Source organism: Harpia harpyja, chromosome 9 (genome assembly GCF_026419915.1).
Source record: "Harpia harpyja isolate bHarHar1 chromosome 9, bHarHar1 primary haplotype, whole genome shotgun sequence".
Taxonomy (NCBI): Eukaryota; Metazoa; Chordata; class Aves; order Accipitriformes; family Accipitridae; genus Harpia; species Harpia harpyja.
The window spans coordinates 39,371,551-39,385,576 of record NC_068948.1 but is presented as its reverse complement, the minus strand read 5'-3'; the positions used below and the strand labels follow the sequence as shown (position 1 = coordinate 39,385,576).

General features: G+C 39.4%; 1 protein-coding gene across 6 annotated transcripts in view; it reads left to right on the top strand.

The window, feature by feature from the left end:
- ZDHHC8 (zinc finger DHHC-type palmitoyltransferase 8) overlaps positions 1-7,098 on the top strand; it is a 123,641-nt gene extending 116,543 nt beyond the window's left edge. For 4 of the 6 annotated variants that reach the window (XM_052796342.1, XM_052796343.1, XM_052796345.1 and 1 more), the window contains one exon: positions 677-7,098. In XM_052796342.1, coding sequence (XP_052652302.1) covers positions 677-848 — 172 coding nt within the window. In that variant the 3' untranslated portion in view covers positions 849-7,098. The remainder of the gene's footprint in view (positions 1-676) is intronic. The other 2 variants (XR_008236564.1, XR_008236563.1) reach the window with 2 other exon arrangements.
- Positions 7,099-14,026: the final 6,928 nt, after the last annotated feature.

Sequence of the window (14,026 nt, the reverse complement as noted above, 5' to 3'; positions counted from 1 at the left end):
GGTAGGCTTTTATCCAAGTACTTTGTGAGTCTTGGGGACAAGACACATTAAGCTTTATTGTGTAGTGGCCTAGATTTAAAAGATCTTTGAGGAAAGCCTGTTGTCCATGCTCCCTGGCAGTAGGTCATAAGAAAGGAAATTATTTTAAAGAGTCCATCGGGAATATGGTCTTTAATTACAGGCATCCTAGAGTGCTTCCTGGCTTGATTCAGTTTGTATCTTCTGTCATAAAGAAGTCTTATGCTTCATTTCTCTTATGTCTTTCAGAGATGAGCAACATAATTTCATTTAACTGGATATTTAAGTGGGAAGTGTTTTTTCTGAGTATTTTATTTCTGATTGTAAGACACAGTTTGGCTTAAGGTCAACAGTGGTGACAGTTAAACCTTCCTGCGTCCTACAAATGCTTATGCAATCAGTTTCGTTCAACAAAGCATTTAAGCAAGTAATTAAATGAACAAATATTACTGGGGTCTGATCCACTAACCTAATGGCCTAATGAATTCTCTCATTTCAGTGGCTTTTCATCAAGTATATGGGCTTCAACAAGGTTGCTCCCATGCTTGAATATTTTGCAACACTGGGACTTCAGGGTAACAGGGTAGCAGGATGAAGCCATTCTGCTATCACACTTTGGTCAGTAACATTGCATCTTTTGATATTTCTTTTGATGCAGGGATGACATGCAGTTGAAGACACCTCACAGTAAAATAAATGGACAGCCAAAAGGAATATCCAGGTTGGGTTCAACATCAAGTTCCCAGGGGACGCCCGTCAGCCCTGCTAGACACTCAAACGTTAAGAAGGTGTCTGGAGTTGGTGGAACAACCTATGAAATTTCAGTGTAAAATAAAATTAATTAAAAATAAAGAGCCATCCACTCAGCCAGCCATGAAGCTAGGAGCACTGTGAAGACTCAAATAACAACAAAGAAGGAGCAGCAGCAGCCGGCCACTCTCCTTTTCTTGTTTTGGGTTTGTTCTGTTTTCATCTTTCTCTTTTGGCCAAAAACCAGCTGCAGCCTTATTCTTGAGGGAATAAAATTGTACAGTCCATCAGACTCTTCCTGAACCAACAGGCGGGAACTGGCTATGACCTAACACCACAACAACAGAGCGGATTTCTTTCATGCAAGAGAGCGCTAAAGCCATTGTGCGTGTGTCTGTCCAACAAACCTGTTGTGTGCCAGTTGTACTGTGAAAAAGTATGGTCAATCCAGGATCATTCAGTTTTCCCCATGCCCCTTCCCAGTTCTTCTGGCCAGCGATGTGTCCGGCAGGAGTCAGAGGCCCAACTGCTGTTTTCCTACCGACATGGAAAGCAGGCTTCCTGTGCTGGGCAGTCTGCGTGTGCGAGAACTGCTCTGTGTCCCCCAGGCGTTGCAGGTCAGGTTCCTCCTCCTGGGAAGGAGCAAGGCAAGGGCACTTGGGCTGTGAACGCCGTGTCGTCTTTAAAAGCCTCCCTGCTCCCTGTTCCCGGATGGGAGCAGGAGAAAGGATAGCAACAGCTTCTCACTGTCTGCCATTTGCCTTCCTCTGTGTGAAATTGTGTGTGTGTGTGTGTGCGCGCGCGTGTTCGTCTCTCGTAGAAAAGGACCGCAACAACAGTAAGGATCTTCCACTCTGACCTCTTGCTCCCTCTGGTTTTTAAAGGCTTCTCTGACTTGGAAAAAAACCCAAGCAGATAAGAAAGGCAATGTTTGGATGGGAACATATTTTAAACAGCCGTCAGCTGCTTTCCCTGCACCCTCCTTATTACCTGTTGGATTTAGGCAATAACATGGTTTACTGCCTTGCCCTGGTGCCGTCTGTGTAATCCTGCAGCAAGGTTATCATGATCTGTTGAATTTACAGTGTGTGTAACTGAGCCAAGCGTACATCTACAGGATATAAATTTTCTATCTGCCTAATTACTAGCACATTCCCTCTGGTCTTCAATACTGTTAGACAAAGGATTTTCCATTTGGGTTTTTTTCCCCTGGGGAACAACTTTTTTAAATTATATCAATCAAATCTATTTAACATTCTGAGGTTTCCTTTTCCTGTCTCCAGAAAACTACATTTGCTTTCTTGGATTTAAAGACAACTTCACCATAAAAAACAAGAAAGGGGTGCATTACTTTTGTCACAAATATGAGGACTCTGGCAAAGCTAATTTGGGGACAAATGGAAATTTTTTTTCTTTTCTCCATTTCTTATCTCCTTTTCCTTCTTATTCAGTTACCACCTCAGAAGTCAAAAGTACTGAGATCTGGACCAATGCTAACTAGCCAGAACATGTGTGCAATTAAGAATATCCTGAGCGACTCTTGCCAAAGTCACTAAAAATGATTATTTATCACTGAGCCAGTCAGCATATGAAACCTCGACTTCCCACCTGGTTCTCCTGGTGAATAGTTTTGACTAGAGAGCTAAAGTCATAATTTTTCAGGATATTTGTTTCAAGGAGTTGAATCCTTTTCAGTCCTTGACTATAATGGAGAGCTCTCCAGATATTTGGTAGCAATTCAGAATGTGTTGATAACTTCTTACTTGTTTTTATGTATGTTGAGATTAATTATTCCAGAAGGCAAATATTGACCTCAGTTTTGCCTGGTTAAAATTTATCTTTTGATTTGATAAATCTTGACATCTGCAATACATGTTTACTATGTCCCTTGTATATCGCACCATTTTTTGGAGAGGAAGGTTGAAGAGAACATAAGAAAGTTAATCATCTCTCTTTGTAATGCTCTATGTTGCCTGAAGGGAGAAACCTGGAAAGCAATGCAGCTGCAATAGGCCAAAGTTATGAGAGAATGAACTAGAAAACAGTGTGCATTTTATTGCCTTGGTGATATTTTAAATGGCTACTGTAGGGACATTGCAGAGCAGAGAAGCAATAGTCTTTCTATGCAGATTTGCTCACTGGCATCTAGAATATTGTCTTTAGTTGGAGGCACCATGTTACCAGAAAGATGCTGGCAAACTGGATCAGGTACAGGTGGAGCAATGTATATTAAAAGACTGGACAGGCTGGCTGATGAGAAGATTTAAAGGGCTAAAAACATGTCATGGGCTAAGCAATGAAGTAGAAATTGAGTATCATAATTTTACAAATACGTTACTTAAAAGATTTAAAACCAAAGGTAAATCAAAGGGTTGTCACTGCTAACCAATGGTCTACATTTAGAAGGGGGCAGAAAAGATGGAGGGGAAGGGGCAGTGGAATAGTCTTCCAAGGCAGAGTATTGGAGACTAACTATGTAGGACAGTCAAACTGTATTTGGACAAGTCATTAAAAAAATTTCTGTAAGAGGTGAGCCTGCAGGGGCAAGGGGCTAGACCAGATGGCCTTACAGATTTCTTCCATCTTTAACTGTTATTAATCTGCAACTCCACCCTGATGTTAACTCCTCAGGAAGATGCAGTACTTCCTCAAGGACTGGAATTCACTCTGGTGCATAGAGTATCACACGACTTACTTGTTTTTAAAGTATCACGTATGCCATATGCAAGCCCTGAAAAAGAGGGAATATGTGACACACTGAATTTGGGCTAGGGAGCTAGACAAGGGCACATTTTATCATGTATCTTTGAATACGTACATGAAATTCATGCAAGCAAGGCTGAAAATTTGCACCAATGTAATATTTGAGATTTGCATCCCAGTGATGCTCCACTTTGATCGTTCTTTCTCCTGCATTTATAAACGAAAAAGCTACTGAGGAACTTGAAGGGCCAAAGAGCCTTTGAAGTTAACTACATTAGTTCATGAGAGAATTTCTCAGTAAGACTAAACACAGTATTGTGTGTATAAAGCACTAATATCCAGGGTTATTTTGACATAGTTCACAAGGGGTAAGGGAGGAAAGAATGAATGCACTGTGTCATTACAGGTTCAGATGTAAGGATTATATATTTTGTGAGTAGTTTTGCCCACAGTTGAGAGACATTCGACTTGTTAATAGGTTTACAATGGTACCAAAGTCTTTTTTTTTTTTTTTCCTTTTGAGGTTTGCATATAATTCAGTGCACACAGCCTGGAGTAAATTATTCAAATCTTCTGAAAGAATAATCTAAGCAGAACTGTTAACAGGAGATTGCATGCAGCAAATCCAGCCTCATTTCCATCCAAGGCACTGAACCTGCAGCTATTTTCTCATAAATGTAAGTGTCTGTTTCCATAGCTCCTGTTGCGGGACTGGGGACCTATTTATTAAATCTCATTTTGGAGCTGAAACCAGCCCATGTTAAAGTATAGCTCTTCAAGCAGTTTACAGGTTAGCAGTAAGGTTCTTCTGCCCAAATAGTCTCAGTTTTTACAGACGCTGCAGGCCAAATCTTCAGCTGGTGTAAATTGGTGTGGCTCCGTCAAAGCTCTTTAAGTGATGTTAATTTACAGTAGGTGGGGATCAGCCATGAAAATCCAGCACAAGTTAACACATCTTGTAAAGTAGCTTCTTTATTTTTGTCATGCTTATTTCATGTTTCAGAAGTCTTAAATCTTTTCAACATGTTTTTATTTTTAGCTGTGGATTGTATTACTTATTTAAAAAACAGCAATAGTTTTTGTTTAGTTTATGCATCAATTTTCATTGCATATTGCATTTTATTAGCCATTTGTTCCCTGTTCATACACTCCCATTTAGCCTCCAGGTTTTCATTGTAGTACAATCTACCTTGAAAAGTTGGATCTCTTTATCTTTAATTGTATAATATATTGAGTATTATGAAATTAAATGTACGTTACTACATGGGTGGGAGAGAGAGGAAATATTTTTACTTGAAGCCTTAATATTTTCTTTTTTTACTACTTTGTTTGTTGACCTCATAGGAAAGTCTGAATAGCAAAGACTTTGAAACTCCGGGCCAAATTCTGCACTGATATACAACCAGCATTTGGCCCCCTATGTCAAAACTGGATGCAGACATAACCTGGAACGAACAAGGGAAAAAGCCTCAGGGTGGCATATTTTCCTGAAGATCATTAATACAGTCTCAAAATGTGTCTGTAAGCAAGTACATTAAGAAGTCTTCAAGTCTTGAATTTTTAAGAAAGGCGATAGCAGGAACTGCCCTAATATCTTACATTTGCATTTTTTTTAATTAAACAAAACAAAACAAATGTAATTACTTAGTTTGGTTAAAGTCAGCTCTAAGGGTTGCACAGAGCTATGTTAGTAGCCATGTGCAGCAAATGAACTGTGTTGTGTTGCTGGTCTAAAATTGCTAACCAAGCATAATATTGTGTCAACTTGGCCTAAGATAATCACCTCATGGGCGTTATAATGGACGTTCCACAGATGATGCCTATTCTCCTATAAGCCTAATGTGGAAATTGCAATGTGGTTTTCTTTGGACTATACCTGTGGTCCAGACTAGAGAGAGAGAGAGAGAGAGATATATTCAATATTTTTTTGTGTGTGGGAAAGATGAGGTCAAGGTTGCTGTCTCTGACAGTCTGGAAAGTTAATGTCAAACCGTTTTTATGGTCTGTATTTCACCTGTTCTGCCACCTTGAATTGTTGGAATGTATCTGTGCAGGCTTTGTGGAGCTCTGTCTGTAACCTTTTTTGTGGCTCTCGTAATACATATATATTTTTTAAACCTTTGAGTCACTTCGGTATTTTCGAGTGTCCAGTTTTCCCCAGTGAGTTACACCTCAGATGCATTTGTCTGCTGAGATGGTTCATGGTGTGCTGCCCTTTTTCACTTCCACTTGTGCAAAACGTGAACTGAAACGGTAGAACTGGAAAGGCCAGTTCCAGTGCAAAATCTGCAGCTGACAAAATATTAAAAAAGTGATTGCAGGTTAAGTCTCATTTTCAAGGTGCTTATGGTAGAGTAGAAAATATGCTGAATCTTTAAAAGAGTGTCTCTTAGTTGTGACCAATGGATCATGCTTTTGAGGCCACAGTAAGTGGTCCATGAAACAACACTACATGAAGTTTTCTATACTGTTTTTTGTTAAAGTTGTGAGGTTAATAGGGATCCTGTGGTCTGGCACAGCTGTGAATCATTGCTACAAAGTAACTGTGGGAAAATGTTATATTGGTATTTGTTGAAATGTTCTGTCCAGGATATCTGGACTTATACATCCCAAAGATGTACAATTTTTAATCTATCTTCATCTATCTATCTGTTTCTAGGCTTTGAAAATACGTCTGTTTGATCTGTAAGACTGGCTTATAACACACACAATTGCCAAGCCCTCCTAGCAGCAGCTGCTGTAGGATTTCTGATGCCATAATTTGCATATATAGGCTAATTACATTAAGCAAGGATCCATTCAAGCATGTTCATTGTAAATGCCAGTCATAGTTGTGTGCTGTCATGTCTTCACATGGCAGAGATTACCTTATATATGAATTGGCCAAAATGTAATCACCAGGCTCCATTGATGTTGGCTACATCAAACAGAATTATATAAGCTCATGATCTGTTTTAGTACATTTTATTTAAAGACATTTTGTCTTACAGTGATCTTGGCTTTCCTCTCTCTAAGTAATGGATAAATTATCCAAGTTTGTATTCATTTCTCCATTATTATTATTTTTTATTCTGCAGGACAAGTTTCAGTTCACATTTTGGAACATAATAAGGAGAGACAAAGGAAACTATTTATACAGGTGAATATATCTTTTAAGAGAGGAGCAGTTATATAATAAATAGATTAGAATTACTGTCAAAATAGGTTTTGTTCACCTTGTCACAATAACTCAAATTTTAAAGTAAGGCTTATTTCACAGCTGATATCTCTGTAACCCTGAAATGTTTTTAAAATGTCTTGGTTAGACATTTCAAATTATATGAAGAAATATGATCTACTTTTATGGATTAAAAACAGTCCTAGAGAAGTGATGGTACATTTTACAGTGCCTTATATATATGTGTATATATATATATATATGTATATATATAATGCCTATATGTATATAAAGTATACATAACTGTGTACATATATTCAAGTAAAACTAGTTACAGGTGTCCCTATCTGATGTATTTTAAATGGAACTGATCTGTGTTGATAGAAGAAAAAATGGTTGTATCAGCAGCAAAATACAAAACCAAAAATGCTCACTAAAATATAAGCAAATAAAATAGACTGGAAACAGTGTTTCTGCCAGTGATTATCTTCAGGCCATAGAAGACTATGGTAGACCCACCATTTTAAGGGGTATTCAGAGAGAAGGGAAAGCAGCGATGGAAGCTTGGAGAAAGTGGAGAATATATACGAGCAGGAGGGATGCCTGAGAGCACCCCAGTGCTCAGACCTATAAAGGAGAGGTGCAGGAGGAAGGGACGGGCTGTCTTTCAGGGGAAGGTGAGACCTTAGATGAACCATCAGAAGTCTCCTCAAACAAGTGGCCTTGAGAAAACTGGCTCTTGGCTGTGACAACAAGAATCCTTCAGCCCCACTGGCGTTGACGGTATTTCACCAAGTCTTTCAAATGGGCAAACTGATTCCTTCCCACCAAGTATTTTGTTTTCTGCCAACAGGGATGCAATACTCATGACTGTAGCTAGATATGGAAGAGGGACTTTCACAAAGCTTCAGACAGTGGATCTTATCTAGAGAGAGAGGAGTGGCTTCTGTGGAGGAGACTCCGATCTCCTGACTGTACGGAAGATTATTCACGTTTCCTTTCCCTTACAAATTATTTCATGCTGTGTTGCCATCCTATTCACCTTTTACACATGCATGCCTTGTGTGGATTCTTCAGACAGTAATTTTGCCATTTATTTACAAGGAATATAAAGCACTGACAGCCTATTTGTATGGTATTAGATCTAGAATGTATCTGGCCTGAGATGGACAGCATACGAGGATATGTGAGCACTGTGGGCAATGCTGAGGTTTATCAATATTTCTAGACCGTGTTAAGGTATTCCATCTGTCCGGTCCTCATTAATCAAAGTAATTTCTGCATTTGTGGGCATAGGCCAGTTTGATCAGACTATATGGCAGAAGTGCACAACATAACTTATGCAGCAGATTCTGCCAGTTCATGAGCTTTTCTCAGAGTTTAGTTGCATTTTAGAATAATACAGGTACCACAGGTAAGTCTTGTATTTTAAAAAATATTCCATTTCTGAAATAAAGCAATTATACAAATGTAAGTAATTAAAAACCCTTCCTTTCAGCAGACTTTGTGACGTATCTGCCATGTAAAAACCATGAGGGCCATATACTGCTCCTAAAGTTTATTTCACACCTTTAAACTCCTAGCCTCCACGTGGGGCTTGTACTATCCATCTATTTCTTCAATACAGGGTAAGAACAGGATTTTCAAGGATGTATTTGAGCATTGTCTGTGTGTGTGAAAACCTCTCACTGAACTCAGTGGTAACTGAAAGAAATGATGGAGAGGATATGTCCAATTAGCTGGAGAAAGGGCAATGCCTGGAACACTTTAAGGGAAAAAGTAGCCTTCCGTGGAAATGAAGAACAGTCATTTAGTTAGCACTGTTGTTTTGGAACCAAAGCATGCCCATGAGTTTGGGTTCAATAAATCATGTCATTACACACAGTCAGCAATGAGGACTCAATGTAGAGCTTTCCACACCAAAATCACAAGCCATGAATATTTGAGATGGACACCTAAAATGAGAATTCCTGTTTTCAGAGTGGCACAATAACATATTAAGCTCATGAGCGCCATGCCTAGCTCACACTGAAATCTTAGCTCCCCTGAAATCAATGGTAGTTTCGCCTTTAATATTAATGGAGCCTCATTATACTTGACATGCCATTAGGAGTGGCACTGACAGGAATTTGCTTACTGCTATAGTTTTTTGACATTACGACTTCTTCAAGCCTCTAACTTGAAGCAAATCAAATACTTGTCATCTTTTTTCCCACAACAGGGGACAAAGGGGAAAGTGGAATTTCATAAACACGTCCCATTTTTGGGCCAACTCTATTTTTAATGGAGCTTCTGTCCCTACTACAGAGAACTTTGATAAATAGTCTTCATGTAGGTGTTTTCGAGTGGCAGGCATCAAGGGGGAGTTTGCGTTTACTAGTGAAGCAGCAACATGGTGCTCTTCTGCCTTCTGGCTTGTCCTTTCATGCGATATGCAGGTAAGTGGCTCCTGGGCAATGTTTTCTTCCTGCCTTCACTGCTTCAATGGATATGAGGTGGACAGCTCCTGGGTGTGCCAATTGCAAAGCACACCTCCCTGCCATGGTGCAGACGTGTTGAAAGCCTCTTTCAGTTGTGTAGGTGCAGAGCACATGGGAATCTTTGGATCAAAGATGACTGTGGAAGCTCATAAAATGGCATTATAATCTGGTTCTAGTCCTGGGCCCAGGTGGTTTAGCAGAATACAGCTTTACTGTCAGCTTTTTCTCTTGTACAGTCATTTGAACAGATGGTGAAAGGGGTTTTGTTGTTGGGGTTTTTTATAACTACAAACCAATGCTACTTTTTCTTAGGAAGAACTCACCTTGTAGAAACTGCAGTGTCTGAGTAAATTCGGTGAGTAACAGCATGATTCTATTTTTGCAGACTGAATATTATGAATCCATCTGGCCTTGGGATCAGCCCTTACTGTCTCATTGACAGATACCTAAAATAACAGACTTGAAAACAGAGAAGTAAGTAGTTATAAATAGGTGGTACTTGGTTATGACTGATTTTTCAGACACACTATGACATAATGCAGACAAACTGCTCTGTTGTTGGCCACAATCTTCTATATCAAAATGCACGTGTTTTGCACTGCTCTCTTGGCAGTTTCCCAATGTTAAGCTATGATTCGCAGTAAGAGATGTACCGGTTAGATGTTCAGCTGGAAACACGGTCTGCATTTAAGGTGCAGGAATGGGCTTCAAGCATCCTGGCATCAGTTCCTGGCTCCACTAGAGATTCCTGCTGACTCGTATGTCTTTCCATGCCTCTGCTCCATGTCAGATGGGGATGCAACTTCCTGACCTCACAAAGGTGCTGTGTTTGTGAGAGGCTCAAGCCCTATCATTCTGCAATCAACTGTGTAGCTAGAGCCAAGCAGATGCATCCCATAGGTATCCGGGAGCAATAGGGCAGATTTGGGGTATATTTAACCTCAAATGAAAGCATCACTCCAGGTCATGTTCTTGGGGAGGAAGTTTTTGGGTGTTTGTGTGATGGGTGTTGCTGACGGTAGTCTTGGTCTTTCACAATGACTTTGGAAAGCTGTTTTAGTAAATATATGAAAGACATTTCTGCCTTGATCCTTCCCTTGACCTCCTGCATATTTTCTTATAATTCAAACCCTCTACATAATACCCACACAGCACAATCCTCATTCCAAGAGACCATATGCTTCATTGCCTTAAGCAATTCCGCTCTTCCCTGCCTGCTTATTGGAATAGTTGTACATACATATAATAATAACTAAAATTACTGAGCAGAAATACAGTAAAAGAAATAGCTGTAGGTTGGGAGCGACCTCAAAAAGGGGGGACACTGCAATGTGCTGTTGCAGCACAGAACACGGTGAGAACTGAGTTTCGCAGCCATTGACATGTTGTGGGCTGCTGAGGAAATAACAGCCTTTTACATTTTTTCTTGAGAGCAAGGACTAAGCTGCTGTGTTGCCATGAGAAAAATGTTATTAATTCCTGTCTTTTTCGTGTCTGTTTTAATGTTGTACATATCTATTTATCTACAATACTGTATTCATAGCACATGAAGATTATCAAAGAAGCAATAACGTCTATTAATGCACAAAATAATTCCTTTGCTAGTATGGTCTTTTACTCAATACTCCCTTTCTAATAAAGGGACAGGAAAGAATTAGAAATTATTAATCACTGGGATTTTTAACACAGGAAAGCACATCCTGCTTTAAGGGACAGGAAGATTAGGCGTGTACATGTGTGAAGTTGCACGAGTTTGTTTAACTGTAAAGGCAAAATAAATATATTTGTTTCCGCTTATATTGAAGCACAGAATAGCTACATTTTTCAAAACCTGTAAAACCTTCATAAGAAAATATACCATAGTAATTTAGTGTATTTCTCCCTCATTTTTTACAGAATTTATAATATCATTCTTTATGAGTATTTTAATTTATTTTTTAAAAGAAATTTTTTCTTGAATTATATCTACACAAATTCTAGAGATATCTATGCAGACTGTATCCATACATATCTAAAGCCCAGGATGCTGCAGAACTGCATTTCAGCACTGTGTCACAAATGATGGAGAGAGTCCTTTCTGGGTACAAGAGAGTTGAGGTGTGCTATCCTTCGTTTTGGTTTATTTATATATATACCCACAGAGACTGATCACCAGAAGGAATCTGAGCATCCTGCTGTTGGATGGAGTCATTATACAATCCATGCACCCAGAAATGCTTTGCCTGCCTGAAGCAGAGACCTGTGAAGTGCTTTTCAAGGTACAGTGTGTCTGTGCTCACTCCTAGCTCAAACACTGGGCAGTTTTAAGCAGTGAGGTCTTCCGTGGTCTTTCTCTTTGTTACCTGCCACCCAGTGGGGGTGAGGCACAGACCTGGGAAATGGTGACACCGTTTGTGTTTGCAGCTGTGTCACTGACTTACCCTGTGACCTTGGGAAAGTCACGTCACTCTTGGCAGCTGTTATTCCAGTATGACACAGAAGTTGAGATCCTCTGGATTTAAATTGCTAAGTGACTTGCAGTGTTGGGTCATGTGGCCGTTCCTTGAGGCCAGATCTGAAATCTGCTGGCAATAGGGCATGGCTTGGTAGAGGTTATATGGTGACCATATGGACACTATGCCTTGTGGCAGAGGTGTGGGACTTCGGAGGGCATTCTTACAATACCTAGCTCAGGTCAAAGAGAAAACAGAGGTAATGAAAAAGAGAAAGAAGGGTCTTCAGCTGACATGAAAGGGAATAGGCAGTGTCAAAAGAGAGCAAAGGGCAGTTGGGTTCATTGCTGGCAAGAAAAATTTCCTCTGGTTTCTAGCAGCATGAAGGATTGATTGGCTGGGTCAGGCAGCACACTAAGTACATAGAAGATCTCTTCTTCCTGCTCCAGATGGATTTCCATCATTATTTTGCAAAAAGACAGAAGGCTATACTGTAGGCAGGGCCTTGGCAAGGGCAGGGGTATAAGGTAGAGTAGTAACATAAATCTTCAGAGCCTTATGACAGGTTTGGCTGGAGACTGAAAGCACGCTGACAGGGAAAAGTTCAAATGGATCTCCATCCTCACAGAATAGCCATTAGGTTTTGGCAATTCCACATTCCCCTGCACTTATCCTGAAGGGACAAGTTTAGTATAAAATGTATTTTTTAATTTTAAGTGGCAACCAGTCTTTCAGTGCCATGTGTCTGTCAAATGCACTGTAAAAAAGCCAGAGTGAAGCATTGTAAAAGTAATTCCCCTCCCCAAATTGTTGGAGTTGGCAAGAAGAAAACATTTGTAATTTTATTTCCAGGCCAGTTTACAGTTCAAAGTTATGTTTTATATGACATATTAAACTAATTACAAAACATAAATTCAGTCTGGAGCAATAGTAAATTGCTTATTACTCTTCATTTTGCAGATATAAAATGTTATAGAAGATCTGAAACACAGATTCAAAAAACTTGAATAAAATGTATAGTGTGTATTTCAGCTTTTGCTACAGCAATGGCTGCTGAATGTGGATTTTGCTAATATTTTAAAAAGAATTCTGCATAAATTCCTACTAATAGCAACAATTATTTTAGCTAATGAACCTGTAGTTCATTTCAGCTAAGTAATTTTCATACATGCCTTCTTTTTGAAGCAAAGTCACTGGTAAGTCACACCAGGTTATAACAATAAAGTGCTAGTGGCAAATCAGTTAGCATAGAAAAACAATTCTTTTCAAAGAGTTTCTCTCTGGAGCACCTCCCATCAAGAACTCTCTCTTGAACTCTCTTGAACTCTCTCTTGGTTTAAAGCTGATAAATGAAATAATTAATGCCATGGAGGAAGCAAACAAGGATTGAGTATACCTGTTGCCCACAGTACAAGAAACAGTGAGCATTAAACGAAATTACCAAAAAGCAGAATGAAAACACAAGGCAGAATTTTTCAAGAAAGCGGATTAAATTGCCACAAATGTTGTGAAAACCGTATCACTGGACCAAGAGAAAAGCAACAAAGGTATCCCTTAGCACAGCATTAACTCTGCTACTGTTATTATCAATCCCCTACATGGGGATGGGAAAGCAATGCTCTCTTTAGTCTGGGTTGACATTAGTTGATTTTTGAAGCCTAGTTCCTTGGGTCGTCCATGACTGCCTAATTCTATGCTCAAGAATAAATTCAGCACTTGAGTCCTACAACAGGTGACTTTGATAACTTAAACTAATGTGGTGGTCAGCCTAGCTCAATGCAGAGGGCTGATTTTCACTGGAGGGTCCTTAAAATTTCCCTAGGAAATGCATGAATACATTAGCAGAAGTTTTATTGAATGAGCTCAGTAACGTCATTTGGAAGACAGAAGAAGCCACCATGCCATTTTGCCTGATCTATAGGTATAGCAATTTCCAAGTTGCTATACACACACATATACATATACATATACATACATTTACATATATATGTATGTGCACAGATATTTATAAAAGCAACCACAGCCTTTCAATTGTGTGTGCTGTGATTCATCATCAGCAATAGTTTTTGGCAGGGACATAATTTCAAATCTTCTGCTGAGGAGGCCTGCCAAAATGTTGTTGGACAGAGACAGGATGAAGAAAGTTAGTTATAAATGGGGATAATTAGGTCCTGTGCTTATTAGTGCTGGGAATGAGACAGAAAGACGGCATGTTTAGTAATGAGTATTGTAATATGAGAAGATGCTCTCCGTGATTTTCTACTTGTTGATAAAAAAAAAAAAAAAAAATCTCGGGTGAAATAACATCATTATGTGCTGCTCCCAGCTAGGAGATTCAGACAGTGGGAGTGTCTGTGTTACACTGTAGGACAGATCTCAGTTATACTAACGGAAGTTTGGAATACTTCCACAGGATCCAGGTGCTGATTGTTGTAACTGAGAATAGACTCTGTTTCCTCAGTCCTGAACTTTGCATTTTGTGTTCA